This window comes from Tachypleus tridentatus, chromosome 8, assembly GCF_004210375.1.
Source record: "Tachypleus tridentatus isolate NWPU-2018 chromosome 8, ASM421037v1, whole genome shotgun sequence".
Lineage (NCBI taxonomy): Eukaryota > Metazoa > Arthropoda > Merostomata > Xiphosura > Limulidae > Tachypleus > Tachypleus tridentatus.
Window position 1 is genome coordinate 30,142,470 of NC_134832.1, and position 23,729 is coordinate 30,166,198.

Consider the following 23,729-nt stretch of genomic DNA (forward strand, 5'->3'; position numbering starts at 1 on the left):
TTAAAGGTCACGTTCAGTTTGTTTTTTCCTCGGAAAATTTCATGCTATACAGAAGGTCCCTATTTATTTTTTTAGCAATCCCGCGACTCTCAGATTGCGAACCGAACGCTTTAACCAACAGTTATGCCGGGCACTTTTGTTATTTTTTTAAAAAGTGGGTGTAGTATACACACACGTACATGTTTCAATGTGTAATTTTAAATTCGTAAAGTACAGAAAAAAATTACGATACCACTAAAAGAAAAATCAATATTTTTACTTCTTAACAACAGTGGAATGTTTAATTTCACATGAAGATATGAAATTATTATTTTATGAAAATTTCTCGCAGGCTTTTCAAGGTACAAACTGCAGAAGAAACTATAAAATAAAGACAGAAAAACTTACCTGATTTACATGTTCAGTTTCCGTGACAAATTTTTCAGCAAGTTTATCGACATCATTTGATATAACCGGTAAAGAATCGTTCGTTTCTGGCAAATTCTCGTTCACGCTGTCGACTTCATCCATGACAATATCTCTTCCAGTATCGTGATCAGCGCGGGAATTTCAGCATGAAGAAGAAAACGTCACGAGCTTACAAATGAAACTGATAAGCAAGTGTCAACAACTGAACAATGTCAGAGACAGAAATTGGTTGGATGATATGCTCAAAATAGGAAAAGATAAAACTAGGCGTGCCTATATCCCGGCCAGAATGTTATTACTTAGTTAATGCTAGTTTTGTATGTAATCAATCATACAAATCTCAGTATTCTTACCAAAATCTGAGGTTTAGTATTATATATATATATATATCGTTGTGCCAGTTCCGTGAATATACCAACCTCTAACTAAAAAACTTCACACACACACCCTCATCACACAACTTCACTGGAATGACCAAAATCTAACAAATATCATATTTAAACAATCAGTCCTACGCTTGATCAAAACTCAACGTCCTGTAAGAAGCATAAACATACAAATTCGTATCCTAGTCACTCATCTCTTTGTCGCCCAGCTCTAAATAAACATAGACCACGTGGTGTCCAAACCCCCAGATATACAATGTGATAAAGACGTCATCTATACCGATGACTCTGTAAACATTTTACAGGAAACGAGTGGAATCGCACGCACGTAGATAAGAACAGATGAGTGTAAACAAGTGTTTGCATAACACTGAACATTCTAAAAAGGTGACTTCTGTTTGGTGACAAATGTTCAACTACTTTTCACACTGATAACAGTAAGATAAACTGAATTTCAATAAAGGTGAATTTGAACATTCGTATTTAAAAATAAAATCAACAAACGCGAAATCGGTAACCGAAACTGCCTCTGGCCTATAGCGATTAAAAATATCTGTTGTTACACGCAAGATGATTGACGTCATATTACTTCCAATGAGTGCGTTCATGCGGTAACGAAGTTTACATTTGAATATATACGATTGGCCGATGATTGCCATGTGCTCCTTATACTTAACTGACTTACGTCAAGAAGAAACCTTTTAAATTCAGTCTAACACTCGAGTGAACCATTCTGATATGCTTTATTAACGCATGAAACTTGTACCACATGCCAGAATATCTTGATATGTTTAATAAAGTACAGATATTTTCGATATATCAGAACTTGTTATAAATAAAGCACACCATCTGGAATTACAGAGTTGCCCTTTCTTTACCATCAGTAATATAAACTGGCTTTATTACGTAAACATAGCGTCCCTAGTTCCGTCTCTCTCTCTCTCATTCTTTTTTTATATATATATATATATATATAATCTATCTATAAATCTATCTATATATATAATCTATATATATATATAGATACACAGAACACCACAGTACCTAATATGGATAATGATCTAATTATCTTCTGCTATGCAAACTGAATTCCAGTAAAAACTGGATTCATTATTTATATCAATTCGATGCTTCAGTGGCCAACATTCTGCGACTAGAGTTTTAAGTGTTTGTCCAACAATAGAAGCATTACCAGCGTTGACTCAACAGTGACAAATACACGAGGAAGAGAAGCATTACCAGCGTTGACTCAACAGAGACAAATACACGAGGAAGAGAAGCATTGCCGGTGTTGATTTAACAACGACAAAATATACGAAATGGAAGCATTAACATTGTTGACTCTACAACGTTAAAACATGAATCGTAGAGAAATAAAAAGACAGGAAAATGGAAGGAGGAAAATGAAAGATCCGAAAGATGCCAATAAATTCCACATAAATTTAAAATTAATTTCTTATTCTCGAAACCAGATCTACAACTACACGGTATGGTCCAGTGTACATTTTCCGAAAAGTAAAAATCGTATGATCCCTTCAAACTTTTTAAAAACCATCCATAAGTAAAAATGTTTGGCGCCACAGATAGAATCTAGACCAGCCATTCGTAGTAAAGTACTTTCACCATAGCTCAACCATGCGCAATGACACTTCGGTTTCAGCTGATTTCTAAACCTAAAATTTCTTAATGACAAATGCAATTTTAAATTCACGTTGATAGAACTCAAAATGCTCCGACTAACTCCACTGTTATACGTGTGATTTCAGTGTGTATATAATGCAGAGCAAATACACAGTAACTTGAAACCTATGTAACATCAAAATGTATTAAACAACTAATCCGACACAACTTCAACTGTATGCATTATCATTAAACCTATGTAACATCAAAATGTATTAAACAACTAATCCGACACAACTTCAACTGTATGTATTATCATTAAACCTGACACGTGAAACATTATATTTGTTTCTTTGTGTGGCCTGGCATGGCCAAGCGCGTAAGGCGTGCGACTCGTAATCCGAAGGTCGCGGGTTCGCGCCCGCGTCGCACTAAACATGCTCGCCCTCCCAGCCGTGGGGGCGTATAAATGTGATGGTCAATCCCACTATTCGTTGGTAAAAGAGTAGCCCAAGAGTTGGCGGTGGGTGGTGATGACTAGCTGCCTTCCCTCCAGTCTTACACTGCTAAATTAGGGACGGCTAGCACAGATAGCCCTCGAGTAGCTTTGTGCGAAATTCCAAAACAAACAAACAAACGTTTCTTTGTGTAATTTTTAAAAGAAACAACTCAATAACAGTGATTACATGCTAAGACAATATGTTTATTGAATATTTACATGAGTTTACACTATCAAGACGGAAAGAAATGAAAAAAGTATTTCACAACTTATGATGGCTAAATCAAACTCCAAACAAATATATCACATCACACACGAACAAAACATAGCTTATTATAAATACATCTTAGGCTTAAAGGATGATTAGAGCAGTTAGGCCTCGAGTAGTGTTGCGCGAATATAGGAAACAAACTTTTAACTGATAACAAATACAATACACAGAAAATAATAATTAAGAAAAAAAGGCAAAAGTGGATGTAGGTTTTCGAATTCACAACTTTCCACGTTTATATCACCCCGATCTACCGTTCAGTATTTAACATTCCAGCTTATAATGCTCCATGTAGTTAAACTGTAAATAATCAATAAACTAGCAAAATCATAATTTGCTTTGTATTGAATGTAGCTACACGAGGGCTATCTGCGCTAGCCATCTCTGCTTTAACTCTGAAAAACTGCTAGTCGTCACCGTTCACCACCAATTGTTGGGCTACTTTTTTTTTAATCAACGAATAGCGGAATTGATCGCCACATTATAACTCCACGACTAAAAGGGGCATGCATATTTTGTGTGATGGGATTCGAACCCGCGACTCTGAGATTGAGAATCAAGAGCTGTAACTACCTGGTCATATTGGAGCAGGATATTTATATACATAGATATATAACTGGACGTTTTCGGAAAGGGATGTTGCATATCTTTTCCGACACAAGTTATTCAAAAACTCCGACCGTAAAGATGCGTTCGTATCACAGACTTAACTAGGGTCAACCTGAAATAGGCCTTCCTCAATAATACGTGCCCTAACCAGAGAAACGTGCGTCGTTTGGTAACCGATCGAACACAAAGGTATCAAAATTATAACACTATCTACGATTTTTTCAGGAAGGGTTGAAGGTCACAACTAACAACTCGAAGGGTTAACTGAAGGGCTTTGACCTTGCTTGGTGTTCAACAAGCTAAACTATAACATGACTAAACAGTACAGTGCAAATGCATATAACCTCTAGCACTTTTGTGACCAGTTACAAATGTAAAATGGGGTGCTATATAATCATTATGACCTGTACAAGAATGCAATGCTTATCTCGTGACATAGCTAGTGGTTCTGAAATCAGAGGCAGTATCTCTTTGTTGTTTTTTTAACAAATTATGTGAAATGGGGAACACGGGGGAACATAGTATGCTATTGTCAGCTTTAGGAGACAGTGTTTCTGTGTGAAGATGACAATCAGTTATACAATGTGCACTACACACGTGCTTCTCGAGAGGAAAGCTAACCACACCTGAATATCATCAGATCCCCTCTGGAGACAAATAATAGTAGCTCATATAAACCGGTCACTACTGGGTTTAAGGTTATTACTGAATCGTTTATGCCAAACAGACATACTGAAAGGACGGCCTTCTTTTATACCAAAGAACAAATTTACAATTTAAAGATCTTACTTCAAACTCGCTAATTTCGAGAAAAAAAAATTCCGCTTCATGCCAATAGACACGCCCCCACCCACGAATGTATTATCTAGTAAAATAAAAATCTGTAAAATACAAGAGAGGGTGTTAGTTGAATTACATGAATGTATGTAACAAAAAAAAAAAAGGGCAGAAAAGAGAGGCTGAAATAATACTAGTAAGAAATGGAGAAAAAATTTGGTTGTTGTACACATTAACAACTCAGCTTTGAATAATCTGTACCTTGGATATTATAATCCGACAGCTCAAAGTCGACAAAACAATGAACTTTACATTCCCATTGGTTGGTGCGTTGTTTAGCATTTTATAGCGCATAGCAACTAGGCTGTCTGCACTAAATAGCCAGTAAAAAAATTAAAAGTAAAGTAAAATTATTAAAATTGATAAAAAGGAATCAATGTAAAATGAAACAAAGTTCAATTTTTGAATTAAAAACTTAAATAGCGTGAAATTCAATTTTTATATCTAGTCTACAGCAGTGAGAGAAAAACTACAGTAATCCTGGTTTCGAGTTATTTGATGTCACGGTCATTTTCTAATTTCGTATCGAATTAATTTTACTTTAATTCGTAAAAAGAAATCATGTCAAAAAAGTCTAATTTATAAATTAAAAACTTAAATAGTGTTAAAAAGATCAATGGCCTTTAAAAAAATAAAAACATTTGTAAGTTGGACAGTGTCACCATCGTCAATGATACTGTCCAACGTCAGGGATAAATAAAACTTGGGACAAAGCACGTCTAAAATGGTGTCTTTGTTGAAAGTCGTAACGACGGCGTGACAGTACAATGTGGGCTATTGTAACCTGAGTGTCACACAGACCACTCGTTGGTACATCAGTCCCAGATTAAAGAAAACCATGAGTTAAAAAAACTGTGACCAATGAGTAGTCTAAGTTAGGACGACTTCCTCTTTCCGATCCTTATAGAAACAGGATGGCCAAAATTCAGTAGAGGATTTTATCTGGAAAAGCTTGTTTTCACGTTACTCACTCCAAGTCGACTGCCAACTGGCACGGAACCGAGCCTTGAATACAGGACCATAGTCCATGTATGAAACAGGCACAGCAGTGATAGTGCCAGAGCAGACAGACTCAGCTGCGGTGTCGGCGAGCTCGTTCCCGCGAATACCAATGTGGCCAATCAGAAAAAAACTGGATAGAAGTAGATGTTAAAGAGAAATGGGCCAGTCGGTTTTAAATATTAGCGAGAACAGGATGAGAACGAACATGAAGCGATTACAGGGCGAGTAGAGAACTAATCGAGTCAGTATAAATAGTGCAATTTGAGCACTGTATAGTTTCCATGTAATCCATGGTAAGAGAAATGGCGTACAGTTCAGTGTGAACACACAAACTGTAGAGGGGATTTTGTGCGCAACCATCAAACCACAACAAACCATGGCAGTGCCCACAGAATCATGGTTCGAAAGTTTTTTTTCTGAATTTTGCGAAAAGCTACACGAGGGCTATCTGCACTAGCCATCCCTAATTTAGTAGTGCAAGACCAGAAGGAAGGCAGATAGTCATCACCACCCACCGCCAATTCTTGGGCTACTCTTTTACCAACGAATAGTGAGATTGGTAGTAACATTATAATATCCCCACGGCTCAAACAGTGACATTGTTTGGTGTGATTTAAAAGATGTTCAGTAAATAAAAGACAGTACTTTCAATCGGGAGTATCCGCTTTTCTTAGATGACTTAAAGAAAGGTCACATTTGGGGATTGCAGTAAGCTATGGTGGGATGGGTTGACCAATGGATACAGCAGTGATATCCAAGGGCAGGCCCAATTCATAGAACTGCACCTAGATAGGAAGGCCAAAAGGAACAATGGAAGATCGTCTGTTCCGAAAATACATGGCTCACTGAGGAAGGAGAACACAATCCCAGGTGGGATGCTGTAGTAAGGATCGAAGTTTCGGAACATACAGTAAAAGATAGTTGCAAACGACAGAGGTGTAGAGGAGGTTAATGAGACTGTGTACAAGCTCAGGACTGGGGAAGTGAGGAAAACCTCAGTGCAGAGCCAAAGTCCTTGATGATCAATGGGGTTCAGCATCTTCAAGGCCGAGGTCCTGGCAGAGCCATTGACGAGTTTTGATCAAATAAGAGCATAATGTATCTTCAGCACAGAACATCGATACACCCCCCAAGTAGTGGAAGAGAAGACACGGAGGATTTTCAGTGTCTTGATGTGTGGTATAGAAGGTCAGCTTCTGGTCAAAGATGGCCCAAGAATTTTGTCTCAGGAACCACAACTTCACTGACACGAAGTTCAGGATCGAGGTAAATACCCCATTGGAAGCAAAAGTGCATGCAAATGATTTTAGAGAGAGAGAGAGAGAAGTTAAAACTGTTTGCCGCAGTCCACTTCAGTGAACGATGGAGGGCAGTCTATAGCTGCCGCTCAATAAACCTCATGTTCGACGACTGACTCGAGATGTGGAAGTCGTCGACATAGAATCCACTTGTAAGAGGGAGTTGTTCAGTGGTGGCATTAATCTTTATACTGAAAAGTGTGACACTCAAAACAGCCCTGTGAGACTCCAAATTGCTGTAGGAAAGAACAGGAAAGTGTTGAGCCCACATAAGCTTGGAATTGCCTATCCATTAAAAAATGTTTAACAAAAACTGGCAAGTGGCCACGTCATCCATATAAGTGGAAGTCTCGCAAAATGCCATACCTCCCTCTTGTATCATAAGCCTTCTCAAGGTCAAAGAATATTGATACAAAATGTTGTCATTTGAGAAAGGCTTCTCTGATTAAAGTTTCAAGTAGAATCAGGTAGTTCATGGTGGAGCATCGGCGTCGGAACCCACACTAGGTGGGCGAGAGAAGGTTGTTTGATTCGAGAAACCAAACAAGACAAGCATTAACTACCCTTTGTAAAATCTAACAGTTGGCTGGTTGTTTGATTTAGTGTTTTATGGCACAAAGCAACTAGGCTATCTGAGCCAAACATCCAATAAAAAGTTAAAAGTAAAATTAGTAAAATTCATGAAAGGAAATTAAGGTAAAACAAAACAAAGATTAAAAAAACAAATGGCATAAAACGAATGTTTACACCTAGTCTACAACGTTAAGAGAAAAACTACAGTAAACCAAGTTGTAACAGACTTTCTGTAGCGTAGCTGTAATTGTAATAACTCGCTAGAAAACTAATAGGTAAGTACAAAAACCACTGTCACTCACCTAAAGTTGGCCTTTCCAGTCCTGGTTCCGAGTTATTTGATGCTATGGCTATTTTAAAAAAGTAATACAAGTTTTAAAAGACTTGTAGCAAAATTATAATAATAAATTGCCAAGATGACTAATGGGTAGTTTAAATGGATAGTTGAAACAGCAGCATCAGTCACCTGAAGTTGGTCTTTCCAGTCCTAGTTTTGAGTTATTTAATGTTACGGCCAGTTTCTAATTTCAAATCGAACTAGATGAACTGTGAGTTTTAAAAGGGAGCCACATAAAAAAGGTGTAATGTATAAATTAAAAACCTTAAATAGCATTGAAAAGATTAATGGCCTCTAAAAAATAAAGGTGGACAGTGTCACCATCACCAATAACAATGTATAATGTTATGGACAAACCTTGGGAGAGAACATGTTTAAAAATGATGCAGTAGTTGAGAGTTGTAACAACGACAAGAAAGTAAAATGTGGCTTACAGTGATTTGAGTGTCACATAAACTACACACTGGTGCATCAGTTCCACATAAAAGAAAATGATGAGTTAAAAAACTGTGACCAATGACTAGTCTAGTTAGAACAACTTCCTCTTTCCAATCCTTAAGGAAACAATATGGCCAAAGTCCAATATAGAGTTTTATTTGGAAAATCTTGTTTTTGCATTGCTCACTCCTGGTCGACTGCCAGCTGGTATGGAGCTGTGCCTTGGATACAGGATCATAGTCCATGTATGGAAAAGCCATAGTGGTGATAGTGCCAGAGCAGATAGACTTAACTGCAGCGTCGTAGAGCTCACTTCCGCAAATACCAACACGGCCCAGCATCCAGAAAAACTGGATAGAAATAGATGTTAAAGGAGAAATGGGCCAGTCGGTTTTGAATATCGGCGAGAACAGGGTGTGAACCAAAGTGAAGCAATTCCAGGGCCAGTAGAGACCTAAGCAAGTCAGTAGAAATAGAGTAGTTTGGGTAGTGCTTAGCTTCTATGTGATCCAAGGCAATAGAAATGGCGTACAGTTCAGCAGTGAACATAGAAGCTGTAGAGGGGATTCTGCATGCAACCTCCAAACCACAACAAACCATGGCAGAGCCCACACAGTCACCTGATTTCAAACCATCTGTAAAAATAGGAATGGAAGGATGGTTCGAAAGATGTTCAGCAAACAGACAGCGTTTCCATGGGGAGTGTCTACTTTTCTCAGATGACTTAAAGATAGGTCACAATTGGGGACTGTAAGAAGCCATGGTGGGATGGGCTGACCAGTGAATACAGCAATGTTATCCAAGGACAGACCCAATTCATCCAACTGTGCCTGGACACGAAGGCCAGAAGGAGCAAAGACAGGCCATCTGTTCCGAAAAAGTATGACCCACCGAGGAAGGAAAGCACAACCCTAGGTGAAATGCTTTGGTAAGGAAGGAAGTTTCAAAGCATATAGTAAAGACAGTTGCAAACGGCAGAGGTGCAAAAAAGTTTCCTGAGAAGCTAAGTATAAGCTCTCAACTGGGCAAGTGCAGGAAGCCCCAGTGCAGAGCCAAAGTCTTTGATGATAAATAGGGTCCAGCATCTTTATGGCCAAAGGTCTGGCAGAGCCATAGACCAGTGATCCATAGTCGAGTTTCGATTGAATAAGAGCATGACATATCTTTAGCATAAAATGTTGATCCATTCCACAAGAGGTGAAGAGAGGGCACGGAAATTTTTCAGTGCTTTTCTACATTTGACCCACAGCTGCTTGATGAGGGTGCTTGATGCCGCTCAATACACCTCATGTTCGACGACTGACATGAGATGTGAAAGTCATTGACATAGTGCCTATTTGCAACAGTGAGAGAACAGAGTTGTTCAGTGATAGCATTAATTTTTATACTGAAAAGTGTGACACTCAGAACACAGCCTTGAGGGACACTAAGTTCCTGTAGAAAAGAACGGGAAAGTGTCGAACCCACACAAACTCGGAATCTCCCGTCCATTAAAAATTTTAAAGAAAAATGGGCAAATGGTCATGTAACCCGTATATATGGTGGTCTCGCAAAATGCCATACCTCCATGTTGTGTCATAAGCATTCTCAATGTCAAAGAATATTGATACAAGATGTTGTCATTTAAGAAAGGCTTCTCTGATTGACGTTTCAAGTCGAATAAGGTGGTTCATGGTAGAGTGCTGTCGTCGGAACCCACATTGGATAGGCGAGAGGAAGTTGTTTGATTCGAGGAACCAAACAAGACGAACATTAACCATCCTCTCTAAGGTTTTATAGCAATTGAACGGTAATTTGAAGAAACCTTGGGATCTTTCCAAGGCTTAGAGAAATGTGAGATAATAGCCTGGCACCAGGCATTAGGAAAAACATTCTCCTGCCAGATCTGGTTAAAAACAATTAGAAAAATAACAAGAGAAGCAGGAGATAGATGGCACAGCACATCATAGGGTACATCATCTGGTCCAACAGATGTACTGCTTGACCGATGAAGGGCCAGTTTCACTTCCACCAGTGTAAAGGAATGATTATAGTCACAGAGACAATCAGTTCAAAAGAAAAGGAATTGCTCCGCCTGAGTGTTGATGGCCAAGAAGGTGGAGGAACAAGCAGAAGTGCTAGACGCTTGGCAAAAGCTTTCACCCAGAGTATCAGCGATGCTCTGGATATCACCTACTTCTTGGCCATCAGAGAGTAAGATCGAGAGGGGAACAGAAGTGTAGTGCACACTGACCTTTTGAACCCTGTCCCAAATGACTTTAGAACTGGTAGTAAAATATATGACAGTTCTGAACTTAATCAAAGATTCCTTCTGGCTTTGATGTCTTACCCACCTAGCATGTGCACGGGCCTGCTGGAAAGTGATGTAGTTTGAAAGTGTGGGATATCTACAGAAAGTATCCCAGGCCCATTTTTTAGCCTTCCGTGGCATGTGGCAGAGAGGATTCCACCATGGACGAAAATATAGTGGAAAACGTTTCGAGGTTTTAGGAATACATTGAGCAGCTGCTTGTATAATACAGTCAGTTACGGCTACCACACAGTCGTCTGTTGATGGCTGGCAGACGATGGCAGGATCAAATTCTGTGAGAGCAATGAATGAGGGCTAATTTACCTGATCCAGCTTCCACTGGGGCATGTGGGTAGGGTGGCATCGACCACGGCAAGTTCTTCTCTAAATTATAGAAAAATTATCACTGCCTAGTGGAATATTGTCAACCCTCCATGAAAAATGGGAGAATAATGAAGGGGAGCAAACTGAGAGATCAATAGCAGTAAAGGACTGACAAGGTGCATGAAAATAAGTAGAAGAACCAGTACTGAAAAAGAAAGGTTGTGATCAGAGAGCATACACCTTACAGAACAACACCTTCTATCAATATCAGCACTTCCCCAGAAGGGATGATGTCCATTAAAGTCTCCCAGGATGAAAAAGGGAGATGTCAACTGTTCAATAAGAGCATCAAGATCTGATTGATATGTCTCTCCAGGCGACAGGTAGAGAGAACAAACAGTGATGTTATGACCCAAGAAAACACGGATGGCTACGGCCTCCGAGGATGTGCTAAGTGACAAAGACAGGGTGGGCACATACTGATAAACCAACAGTGCCACCCCTCCATGCACTCGTCCATCACACATCATGTCATTTCTGTATAAAGAAAACCGCCAAAAGGTGACTGTATCGGCAGGTTTCAGAAGTGTTTTCTGTAAAGAAAGACATACAGGATGGTAGGAAGCAATCAGTGTTTTGATGTCATCCAGATTAGAACGTGAACCTCGACAGTTCCATTGTATCAGGGTAGAGAACCCTTCTATTTATGATTACGTCTTTTTTCGTTACTGTCTTTATTTGAGGGAGGTCTATCAACCTCCATGAATCCTGCCTTGGGTTGATTGGGCAGATCTTTGCTGTTGGAAGGGGATTCCAGTGACTGACGACGTAAATGAATGATTGTTTTGCATCTTGGGGTGAGAGAAAATGTATTCGAAGTAATGCCTGTACCTGGAACCAAAGGATGTGGATCTTGGGGTTTAGTGGAATGTATGTATTGGACAGAGATAGGTGTTGAAGTTGATTCATCAACTTTTTTAACCATGAGATCAAGACTTTTCATTTGTTTCGAAAACGATTCTTTTGGAAGTACAGACACCTGTCTGCACTCCCACTGTAGTTGTGGAATGCAGTGCAGCAGAATACGTCTGATAAAATGTGGTGGACAGCAGTTTTTAAGCTGCAGGATAAGTAATGTTATGAATCACTTTCAAATGCTACACCTCTTTTTCTTCCAACCATTTAAGGCATAAATGAAAGTAGGATGGGTGAGTCCCATTGCAATTGATGCAATGAATGTTTGTTTCACACACGTAGGCATCGTGAGCACACGTCAAGAAACCACGACATGACGTCTTCAAGTGACCGAACAGTTGACACTGAAAACATCAGAGAGGGTTTGGAATGTATGGTCATACTCTGCAATTAAGATAATCTGTCTTGATGGTGGCAGGCAGATGTGGTGACATTAATGTGAGAATGAGGGCATTGGTTGGCATCATAATTCCATCTTTGCAAGTGGATATATGCCTCACTGCAGAAACTCCTTTGATGGAGAAACCAGCAAAAATCGGACTCTGGGATGTTCTTCAAATCCCTCTCAACAATAACTCCTCGTAAAGAATTCAAAGTATCATGAGGTGTAACCTCAATAGGGATATCCCAAATTGCCTTTGAATTCAAGAGGAGTTCACTATGTTGAGATGTGAATGTTTCCACAAATATGTCACCAGATCGAAGCTTCTTTACTGACTTTGGAGAGCCAGAAGGTCCCTCTAGTTCCTTCTGAATGAAAAAGGGAGACATTTGTCCTAAAGGTTTGTTTGAAAGTGAATGCACTACAAGAAAATAGGGTACAACAGGTGGTACTGATGGTGAGGATTGCTGCTCAGAATCTTCAAAATGTGGTCATTTACCTATAGACTATTTTTTTCACTATTTTATTAAGATTTTTAATTGGAGTATCGATAATAAAGAAAGGAAAATTTCGGTGCCCACTGACCCCACCCACCCTATGAGAGGATGCACTACAATGTCAAACAAGGACACTGCAGCAATTCCAGGGTTTTGTGAGCACTATACCCAAAACACCAGCATCAGATACAATGTCCACAACACCTATTGAGAACATCCAACACTGGAACTTGGGTTGACCATAGCTCGAGTGACCAGCTGATTGACACAAGGCTGCCCGTCTACAGGAATTCAAGGTCAAAGTGGTGTATTAGGATTGGAACCCTCAACCACCCGGATCCTGTCCTCCCCTTTACGATTCGCCACGCAGGGCAAACACGTGGGTGGATGTTTAGATCCCAGAGGAGGTAAACTGAAAGAACAGAACCTTCCATGGGAGGTCCCCTCACCATGTACAGGAATCCACACTGAGGGGAGATCTTACATAGACAGCTCGTAAAAGCAATTGGACAGTAGTTTAAAGGAATCTTTGGCTCCTTCCCAGATTCAGAGAAAAGTTAAACAATATTGGGGCACCATACATCAGGAAAACATGCTCCTGGCAGATTCAGATAAAACAACCAGAAGAATAGCAAGTGAAGGAGGAAGTAGATGGTGCAGCATTCTTGGTGTATATCATCAGGTCCAACTGATGTACTGCCAGACCAATAAAGGGCCAGTTTGAATTATACCAGTATAAAGGGGTGATTATAGTTAAAGAGACGATCAGCTCAAAAGGAAAGAGGTAACTGCTCTGCCCAAGTCTTGATGGCTGAGAAGATGGAGTATGAAATAGGAGTGCTAGATACCCAGCAAAAGCTTTCACTAAGAATATTGGCGATGCTCCAGGTATCAGCTACTTCCTGGCCATCAGAGAGCAAAATCGAATTTGGGACAGAATTATACTGCTCACTAACCTTATGAATCTTGTCCCATATGAATTTAGAACTGGTGGTAGAAGAGATGCTGGTTATGAATTTAATCCAAGAGTCATTCTGGCTTTGACATCTTACATGCCAAGTATGTGCACGGTCTGCTAGAAATCATTGAGGTTAAAGAGTGTGGGATACCTCTGAAAGGTAACCCAGGTCCGTTTCTGAAGCTTCCGTGCCCTATGGCTGACAGGATTCCACCATGGACAAGGATATCATGGAAAACGTGTCGAGGTTTTAGGAATGCACTGAACAGCTACCTGTATAATACAGTCAATTACTGCTGCCACACAGTCGTCTACTGATGGCTTACAATGGCAGGATCAAGTTCTGCGAAAGCAGTGAAAAAAGGCTAGTTGGCTTGATCCAGCCTCCATCGGAGCACACGGGTTGGGTGGCATCGACCACGGCCAGTCTCTCTCAAAACGATAAGAAAATAATCACTGCCTCGTGGATTATTGTCAACCCTCTATGAAAGGCGTGAGAATGGTGAAATGAGCGAATTGAGAGATAAATAGCAGTAAAAGATTGATTAGGTGCATGAAAATAAGTATAAGAACCAGTACTGAAGAGAGAAGTGTCGATCTGAGAGCATATGCTTTATGGAGATACCCCTTCCCATTAATATCAGCACCTCCCTAGAAGGGATTATATCCATTAAAGTCCTCCAGAATTAAAAACAGACGGCAATTGTTCAACGAGAGCTTCAAGGTCTGACTGATCATAGGTCTCTCTTGGCGACAGATAGAGAGAACAAACAGCGATGGTACGACCCAAGGAGACACGAATGGCTATGGCCTCCAAGGGTGTGTCGAATGGCAAAACAGGATAGGCACATGCCACCCCTCCATCACAAAACCTGTCATTTCTATACGAAGAAAAATGCCGAAAGATGAATGTATCGACAGGTTTCAGGCATGTTTCTGTGAGGAAAGACATGCAGAATGAAAAGAAGCAATTAGTGCTTTGATGTGATCAAGATTATAACGTAAATTTTGGTAAGATAGATCTTGGAACGTCCTATGTAACGTTAGCAAGGACATTTTTGTATATATTTGGTAATTTATTTGTGTGTTTCGGTGCTGTATTATTCCATGCCCGACAGGCACATTCTGATAATATTCTAGGCTTAAGTTCCGCTGTTTTTGCCCATTACATCTTGCCATAATACGCGAGTTACCAAACTTTTGTTGGAATATTATCGACATGTTTTATTCACGTTAATTTAGTGTCATATGTTAATCCGAGGAATTTCGCTATCATTCTGAAATGGGACTCTTAAACGTATCTGCGCCATACACCCAGTTTATTTCGCAGTCATCTTGTGGTGTCTTCCTTCTGAGCAGTGGTGTGTTCTTATTTTCAAGTTTATTTCATGTTTCAAAACATTCTTTAATGTTTCGGTATCTAACTGATACTGTAAAAAAAACGTTTAATAGCTATGTCTAGAAAATTTTTGATGACGAATGTACACTTCCCTTTATTACATGTATTCCTATGGAGAATTGATTTACATTTAAAGCATTTCCGTTTCTTACAGCGTTTTTCAGGAAAGCATTAAACACAATAAACAAGGGGTGGTGATATATGACGGATGAATTTCTCAAAAACTAATTTCCGAGACAGCCGAGTTAGAGCTAGATGGTGAGTTTGTTTGGTTTGTTTTGGAATTTCGCACAAAGCTACTCGAGGGCTATCTGTGCTAGCCGTCCCTAATTTAGCAGTGTAAGACTAGAGGGAAGGCAGCTAGTCATCACCACCCACCGCCAACTCTTGGGCTACTCTTTTACCAACGAATAGTGGGATTGACCGTCACATTATAACGCCCCCACGGCTGGGAGGGCGAGCATGTTTTAGCGCGACTCGGGCGCGAACCCGCGACCCTCAGATTACGAAGTGCACGCCTTAACGCGCTTGGCCATGCCAGGCCTAGATGGTGAGAGAAAGCTGACAGTAATGGTCTTAATTCAGCATATGAGGTGAATGGTGCCATAAGTAACGTCATGACAGATTAAGACAGGCTAGAGAAAATGAAGCTTGGCCCCACCCAAGCATTTACTCGCTCAAAATAATTGACGCCAGAGTGATTAAGTTAGAGGTTATGATAGATCATCAATTCTCAAGTAGCATGGAACGTCCCCAAGGGGCACATGTCAAACCTCCAAGGGGAATGCAAGCGTTCGAATCAAGCTGAAATAAATCACATAAATAAAAATTTATTACACACTACTGTTAACATTTTTTTACTTGCATTTTAAAAGTAGAGAACCAATCAGGAGCAAATTTGCATTGTTACGTAACAGTAAAATATTCTGCTGCTTTGGGTTTAGCCTACAGTTCAGTACACAAGATGATGCATTGCTGAAATTACGCATAAGCGACCTGAGATTTACGATTTTAAAAGCTCTGTTGTTTTTTGACGGGGGCGTGAGTAAAAAATTAAAGGTTGAGAAATACTGTGATAGAACAAAGAGCTTATAGCAAAAGCCTGATTGGTTGCTTCATCATCACCTAATTAAAAATACTTTCAAACCTCGTTTTCCAAGCTTTCACATGGAAAGTCACGGAAAGCATTTATATCACACGAAGACTACAGGGTCACTTTATAACACATAAAACATTTTAAGTGCCATTTCAGTATTTCTAAAAGCTTATGAGTGAAAACGCCCGCAAGGCCTTTATTGGTATACGTTTTATCTGTACTATCAGCTTCCATTAATAACTATTACAGTGTGAACTAGATTAAGCAAGTGAACTGTAATCTTTATAACTTTTACTTAAGTCACCTAAAATCAGATCATAATAATGTCGATTTTTTATCCAGAAGGCTTTGTCAGATTTTGTATAAAATTTTGTTAACATTGCTTGCCCCTAGATGGCAGCACTTAACAATAGCTACTTTACCTCAGTGAGTTTGTTTTTCGTCGAGCCCAAAGCCATTCTTCATTGACAAACATGAATAAAGATAGGTGTGCATACAAATGTTTATAAATATACATTTAAACTGTCTTTTCTGGACAAAGATCAAATATTTGTTAGTAACAAGTTGACTAACAGATAAGAGTTCTACGTAATTTTTACTGTGGCATTTTAAGCATACCAACAGCAAGAGCTAGCCCTCCTGTAATGGATAGCAACACTGCACTAACACAACGAAGAACAGTGAAGCCTGGCTTGTTAGCGTCTACAGTTCGTTTTTTAGCTAAGCACAAAGTTACACAATGGTCCACCTGTGCAGTACTCAACACAGGTTTTTGTTGTTATAAGCCATCAGACTTACCGCTGAACCAATCGGGTAGTCTTGTTAAAAATAAATAGTCCTTATTAACTGACACAGATGAACAGAGCGCAAGATGCAGGTACTGTATATCGCTGACTTACGTGTTTCAGTTTCCTTGCGTCTTGAAAGTTGAAGAGTGCGAGGGGAATACTGATTGTGAGAGAAAACAATCCAGCTACTACAAGTTGCAAGCTATGTCAGTTAACAAAATCCAATTACCATATGTAGTAGAAGTACACGTTCAACATGTGGTGCACTGACTGCCTTGTGGGACTAAAAGGGGTAATAAAGTGAACATACGCTGGATAGACTCTAGGCTGAAAAGTACTGTCCAGATAAGGGTAGCATCCCTTTTGCTATGCATTTAAAGTTTTTACTGGTGTTAAAAGTTCCTCAACCATTTCTTTTACATTATTACATTCTCAGAAATGTGTGACCAAGCTATGTAACAACCATTTACTGTCCCTAAAACACTTCAATAGAGAAGAGCCAATATTGAAAGCAGTTATTACAGTTTCTACTAATGTTTTCCTGCACATCATAACAAACTCTGGCACCACTAACACAATATCTAATACATCTGTAGTTGGACTACATTGTTAGAAGCCAAAGGGCACAATGGAAGAGTAAAATAACAGATGCACTTCCAGACGACTTCAACCAGTGCACCTACTGTACCCATTCCACCAATCCCATCTCAGTCTACAAAGAAGGCAGTCAAGACACCAGCCACTACTATTGTAGTAGTATCTGCAGCTGCATCACCATTTACAAAAACCAAACTGAACTTGCTATCTCCAACTAGCCATTGTCAAGCAGCTAAATAATCAGATCGTGCAACATCCCTACCCACAAAGAATTTTATTACCTAGACAGCATTACACTATTATGATGCTCTTAGTTTCGGTGTTTTTTGATTGTTTTACTGTTATTTTAATTTTTTTCAGTTTATTACTTGTACAACATACAAAGTTTTAGAATATTTTTTGGTCACTTCTTTCTTTAGTTTTTCTTCACTTATAAGCACACATGAATGTAGTTTCTAATACTCTTTTTCTTAGCTTGTCAATGTATTTTAAAATGTACACTGGGTATATTAAGGAACTCCTATTTAATGTTACATAAATTTTGGATATTTTTTATATCACTTAGGTAATGCCTAGAAGATACTAGTTTATATTTTAAAAATTATGTTTCCAATACACTGTTTATGATACAAAACAACGTAGTTATAATATTGGAAGTGGTTTTATATTAACTGTTATGATACAAAACAATGTAGTTATAATATTGGAAGTGGTTATATATTGTTTTCCCATTCTATTTATATTTTTTTTATTTAGCTAATTGTAAAAACAATTTATAATGCCACCTAAATTTCACTTTACCTATTAATTTTGGTTCTATCCCAGTGTACATATACTACAATGCTTTTCTTATATTCTTTTTTTTTATTTTATGGTATTATAATTGATATTCTACTTTCAGTTCCCACTGTTATGAATTTATGTTATTGTACATATATACTTCAGTACCTTTCAGTTCCTGTAATGTTTATTCATGTTTCCTATAGACCAACATTGTTTTTGTTTGATTATATTTCATATCACATTCTATTGTTAGTATGTACTTTATTCAGTTATTGTTACCAGTTTAAATTTCATTCAACAATCATGTTCCATTATCCCTCTACCTATACTTCATACTTGGTAGGCTTACTCTCCTGCAGTCCATGCAACACAACTTACACAAGTCTTTTAAAAACCTAAAACACTTGTCTTTTGCATACTTCACGAAGTTGTTTTTTTTAGTTTTTCTTCTTTTTGTGTGTTTTTTTAACGAATAAAGTTTTGTTTGTATGAATAAACATATGGTTTATAAGTTCTGTATTTGTATGAAACATAATGATTTGTTACAGTATTGTATAAAAGTTCTTTACTTATGCTGTGTACTAAAGAGAGTTACGAGTTTGTAACCTATCTTGAGAGGGGAGGGGGAGAATTGGGAGATGTTTGAATGTCAGGTTTACGACAGCATATTCTTTATTGTTGAGTACCAAATCCCTTGTACTGCGATGTCCAGTACCATCACTGCATTTATGTAGTCTGGAGTCTTATAATGGTTATGTTAGGTATACATGTTGCTTCACATGGTAAACACAGTTTTAATTACTATTATTCTAACTATCGTACACTGTATTTGTGTTAATTTAATACTCCAATTATGGGACAATTATTATGTAATGAATACAAAGACAGTTTAAAATAAAGTAACAAGAAGCAGTAGAAGTTGAATAAAAGAAGCCACAGATTCTGATATTTTCCTTAAAATATTAACTACAGGTTAGTAACTAGCAAGTAATTTTTATGTCATCATCCAAATCTGTTATCCATCCTATGATTTTACTAGCTTAAAGCAAACCTAAATTCAACATGAGATGTATATTACAAAACTTAGTTATGTTTTAGCCTAATGTGTTATTTAATTGCACTATTTTAACTCTTATTAGTGCTTTATAGCACACTGTTGTAAAAGCTTGTTTTGTATTGATATTGCACTGGTAATATGATTAACAGATCACCAAGCATCATTTACTTATTTGATACTGTTTTATAGAAGACACTCCTAGTTATATCCAAAAACAAAGCACCACATCAATCATACAGACACTGCATAAGAAAACATTTAACTTGTAATGAGTACAACAGTTAAAATTATTGAATTTAGAATTATTGCTTACAAATGGTATTGCTTTATAAGCTTTGTGTATCCATGAAGTATTGCTTTGTGGAAAGTACATTCATGTTAACTGTCCTGTATTATAATGATTATATTGCAGCAAACTTAACATTAGTTATGCAGAATAAATATAAAATGTAATTATTGTTAATTTTATCTTGCAATGTATACTGGTTAAGCTTCCTTACTTGAAATTTTCCAGCAGTGTTACAAGAGTACTGAAATGAATCAATTACAAGTGAAGAAATGTTCTGCATTTACTTTTACAACTTCATCAGAACAATGCAACTCAGCTCAATAAAACAGAACAGAAAATAATGGGTAACCTAGAAAGCAAGAAAGCATATGGTAGTCATTGCCACCACAGAAATAAAAACTTAAGGTATTAATAAATTAATTTTTAAATATATTAATGCACATTGATGTTTTACATGTAATCAAGTGAAATACAATTATATGACAGATTACTGAAAATTTGCATGAAAAACACAGTTTGAAATAGAATAATTATTCAATGACAAATGAAACATTGACAATGTTCATTGAAGTGTCACTGATGAATGGAAAAAGCCAAAACTGACAATCAGACCAATTCACGAATTTAAATGGACTGCAACTGCCTTTTGAGAGAAAGGAGATAACATTTCAGATTCTACAGCAACCTGAAATAGGGCTCAGTACAGAAGCCAAAAATGTCATCTTTTCATTCAATGGGCAGTTGAATTAAGTTCTTGCACCTTCTATTCTACTCCACTCAAGTTCCACTGAAGCAGAAAGATAGGTCATTGTAACAAATTAATGTAATCCAATACTTTAGCTGAAGTACCAATATTATTGCACAGGGAAAATGTATGACTGGGGTAGGTCGAATTTGCAACATGAACACACTGAGAACGCTGGGGGACGAAAGATATATATAGTCCTTTCCAAATGTGGCAAGAATCGCTCTTGAGTAGACACACACACACACACACACATACATACATAAAAGCTTTTGAGAAATAATGGTTTAGGTAAAAATATGTATACTGAAAATATACAACATATTAGCTTATATTAATTGAAGTAAAAAGAAGGATAAATGCAAAGTTGGTTATTTATCTCAAAAGAAAATACCAAAAGTTATACAAGAGGTCATCCATTATCTTCTTTCAATTCTTTCAAAGTAACTGTTCACTTTCAGATATCAATGAGGCATTGTAACTCTGGTGTATTTTAAAAGATACAAAAGCAAGGTTTTATCTTTCATGTTATTCCATTTTAGTTTGAGCCTAAGTTAGCAACCATGTTTCTATCTATGGAAAATTGCATTGTGATATTCATGTACACTAATATCAGTAAGGAAGTTAAAAGTATTTGAAAATATAAAATTCAGAAATATTGTATAGTCTGAAAATGAACATAGGCAGCAAAGACACTACAAATAAATAAATGAAAAAACAAAACAAATATAATAAATTTTGTATGTATTTTACCTATTTGTCAGCTTCCATGTTCATACAGCCTCACATTAGATATGTAGTCATAATGGCTTCCTTAACAGATCTGATAAAGACAAGATATTAAGTAATACAATACTGCATTTTCAAGTCAGGCCAAAGTCCCAATGTTGTAACCCACAATTCTCTGATTGCCTACATCAATGAATATTTTAAGTAGTGCATACAAAGGAGAAAACATTCAAACACATACTTACTTTAGTGTCAACTTTTCAGATGGACGTGATCAACCGAATGTAGTAGACAGACATAGGATCAAGGTGATATAAAGTATTTATGAGATAGTCAAGGCAGTCGTAACCTTTACCTATAGAAAGTAATTAGTGTACATCTGTAGTCTCTGTACATCTGGTTCATATAGTTGTGATAAAGAAAACCTGCTACAGTTATAGCAGGAACTTCAACTGTGCCAACCCAATGTAAAATCAAGATTGCTCAGGACGACTTTAATAGAAGATGTCCACTAATATTCACCACAAAGCTTAATAGGAGTACTTGTAAATCAAAGATCAAGAATTCTACATTCTAACCAACCATTAATTGTCCTAAGATTTTTGTCTAACTACTTTAGCTGTCACAGCTGTGTATCTAGCAAATTTTGCACAGTCTTCTCTAAAGACTTTCTGCAACTCAACAAAGCGATCATCACAAAATATCTCAGCAAAGTCTAAGTGTTGGGCCTGGGCAACACCTAAGAAAGTCAGGTTCTCAAATGATTTTTCAACTATTGACCTTTTAATCAACTATCATAACCGTATGAATATTGAATGTTTTATATATATATACAAAATGTCCTTACAACATCTCACCGTGAACTAACCCTTGATGGCTCAGTAGATGGAGGTAACCACTTCCTTTCAGTGAATGATCTTTCAATCAATGATCATACTAACTGCTAGACAAGTAGTTAATCCCAGCCAATTAGGAGATCAGTACCTGCATTTCTTTCAATTATCAGAACAAATATGTTGGTCCTCACCTAATTCCTGATGAACAGCCAAACAAGTAATTTGAAAAACAGACTGAACATATTTCATGTTAAAAGCAACACAAATCCACTTCAATAACAATTTTTGTTTTAATATTTTAAAAACAAAAAAGAACCACTCTACATACTTTTATAAATATGAAATAATTATCTACTGTCATTCATCTATGAATGGACCAACAGCTTCCTTCACTCACTGAAGACAGATCTCTACATAACTATTCACTACAATAAGCAGAACTGTAAAACTATGAAAGAAACCTTTTATCTCTACTTTGAATCATTCTCTCACAATAACTGATCCAATGTAACATAAAAAAACAACATTGCCCATCTAACCAATAAAGGGCACTGCAGTCACTGCCCCTTACTTTTTTGACATAGATGTGCAAAAGTTCTTTCAACATACCTTTGGACAGAGTAGATACTATATGCCATTGAGAACAAAAAATACACAAAGATAAGGAGAACAAAACAATTTCATAGGTTTTTTTTTGGAGGGGTACAATTTTCAATGTTAAAATCATGTAGAAATAGACTTTAACAACAAAAACGTAAAATTTCTACCTTACTTAAGACGGTAGGAAAACACAAGATCATATCGCAAAGCATTCTCTGCATGTTATATCATTTTATCCTTCAAAATTCTCTAATTTTAATGCCAGCAACATCTGTTGTGAACCAAGGTAATTGCATGGTTGTTCTTTTATCAGATACATGATATTTGCATATGTGTGATATGTTAATACCTTCTGATTCAATTGGTCTTCTGATTCCAAGAACACATCAGCACACTCCCTGAGCAAATCACTGGGTTCAGATTTATGTTGAGTTCAGGTTAAATAACACAATCCACATCAAGGAATTTTAGGTTTTCTAATCATTCTATACTCTTACATCATGTTCTGTAAATGTTTTCTGCATCAATTCTATTACTGCAGCAGATAAAAACAATAAACAAGACTGCATCCACAGTACACAGAGAAACATCATTTGGTGATACGGTAGTACCCCTAACTCCTCAATGTTATGCATGCAGTCCACTGTTTTCAAACTCAATCTTGTCAGCACTGGATAGTTTTGCAACAGAACTCCAGTTCACATATAAAAACAACAACAAAAACTAGTTAACAATTTCCGCTGTTAGTCCATCACTAAGAGACTAAGAAATATTTAACTTTAATAAAGTAAGACAGTTATCATCATCTTCCATTCAACTTTAGCAAAGCAGTATTTAAAGTTATGAGTGCAGTTTTATTCTTATCACAGATATGAAAAATACATGATGTAAAAAGTGTGCAGAGGCAATTAAATGTATTTGAGCAAGAAATAATGATTGAAAAAATGTGAGCTTTCTTTAGAGTACCTTGTTTCAAGTATTTAACAGTCAAAGTGGAAAGTTAAATAAGTATAAGCTATGGAAGACTAGATCTAGAATTGTTTTTAAGGGACTTTATGCCAGACAGCCTCATTTTAATAGAAAAATTTTAGGCAGTATGATTAAAG

General features: G+C 37.5%; 1 protein-coding gene across 4 annotated transcripts in view; it reads right to left on the reverse strand.

Moving 5' to 3' along the window:
- Positions 1 to 23,729, reverse strand: part of LOC143222076 (adenosylhomocysteinase-like 1) — a 123,162-nt gene that overhangs the window by 96,244 nt on the left and 3,189 nt on the right. The window contains exon 2 of one of the 4 annotated variants that reach the window (XM_076447956.1): positions 21,212 to 21,281. The exons of 2 other annotated variants lie outside the window; for them this stretch is intronic. Coding sequence is in view for 1 of the 2 variants with exons in the window: in XM_076447951.1 (XP_076304066.1) it covers positions 388 to 510 (123 nt within the window). In the remaining variant the exon portion in view is untranslated. Of the gene's footprint in view, positions 1 to 387; positions 1,301 to 21,211; positions 21,282 to 23,729 lie in introns of those variants that run through there. One more of the 4 variants, XM_076447951.1, reaches the window with a different exon arrangement.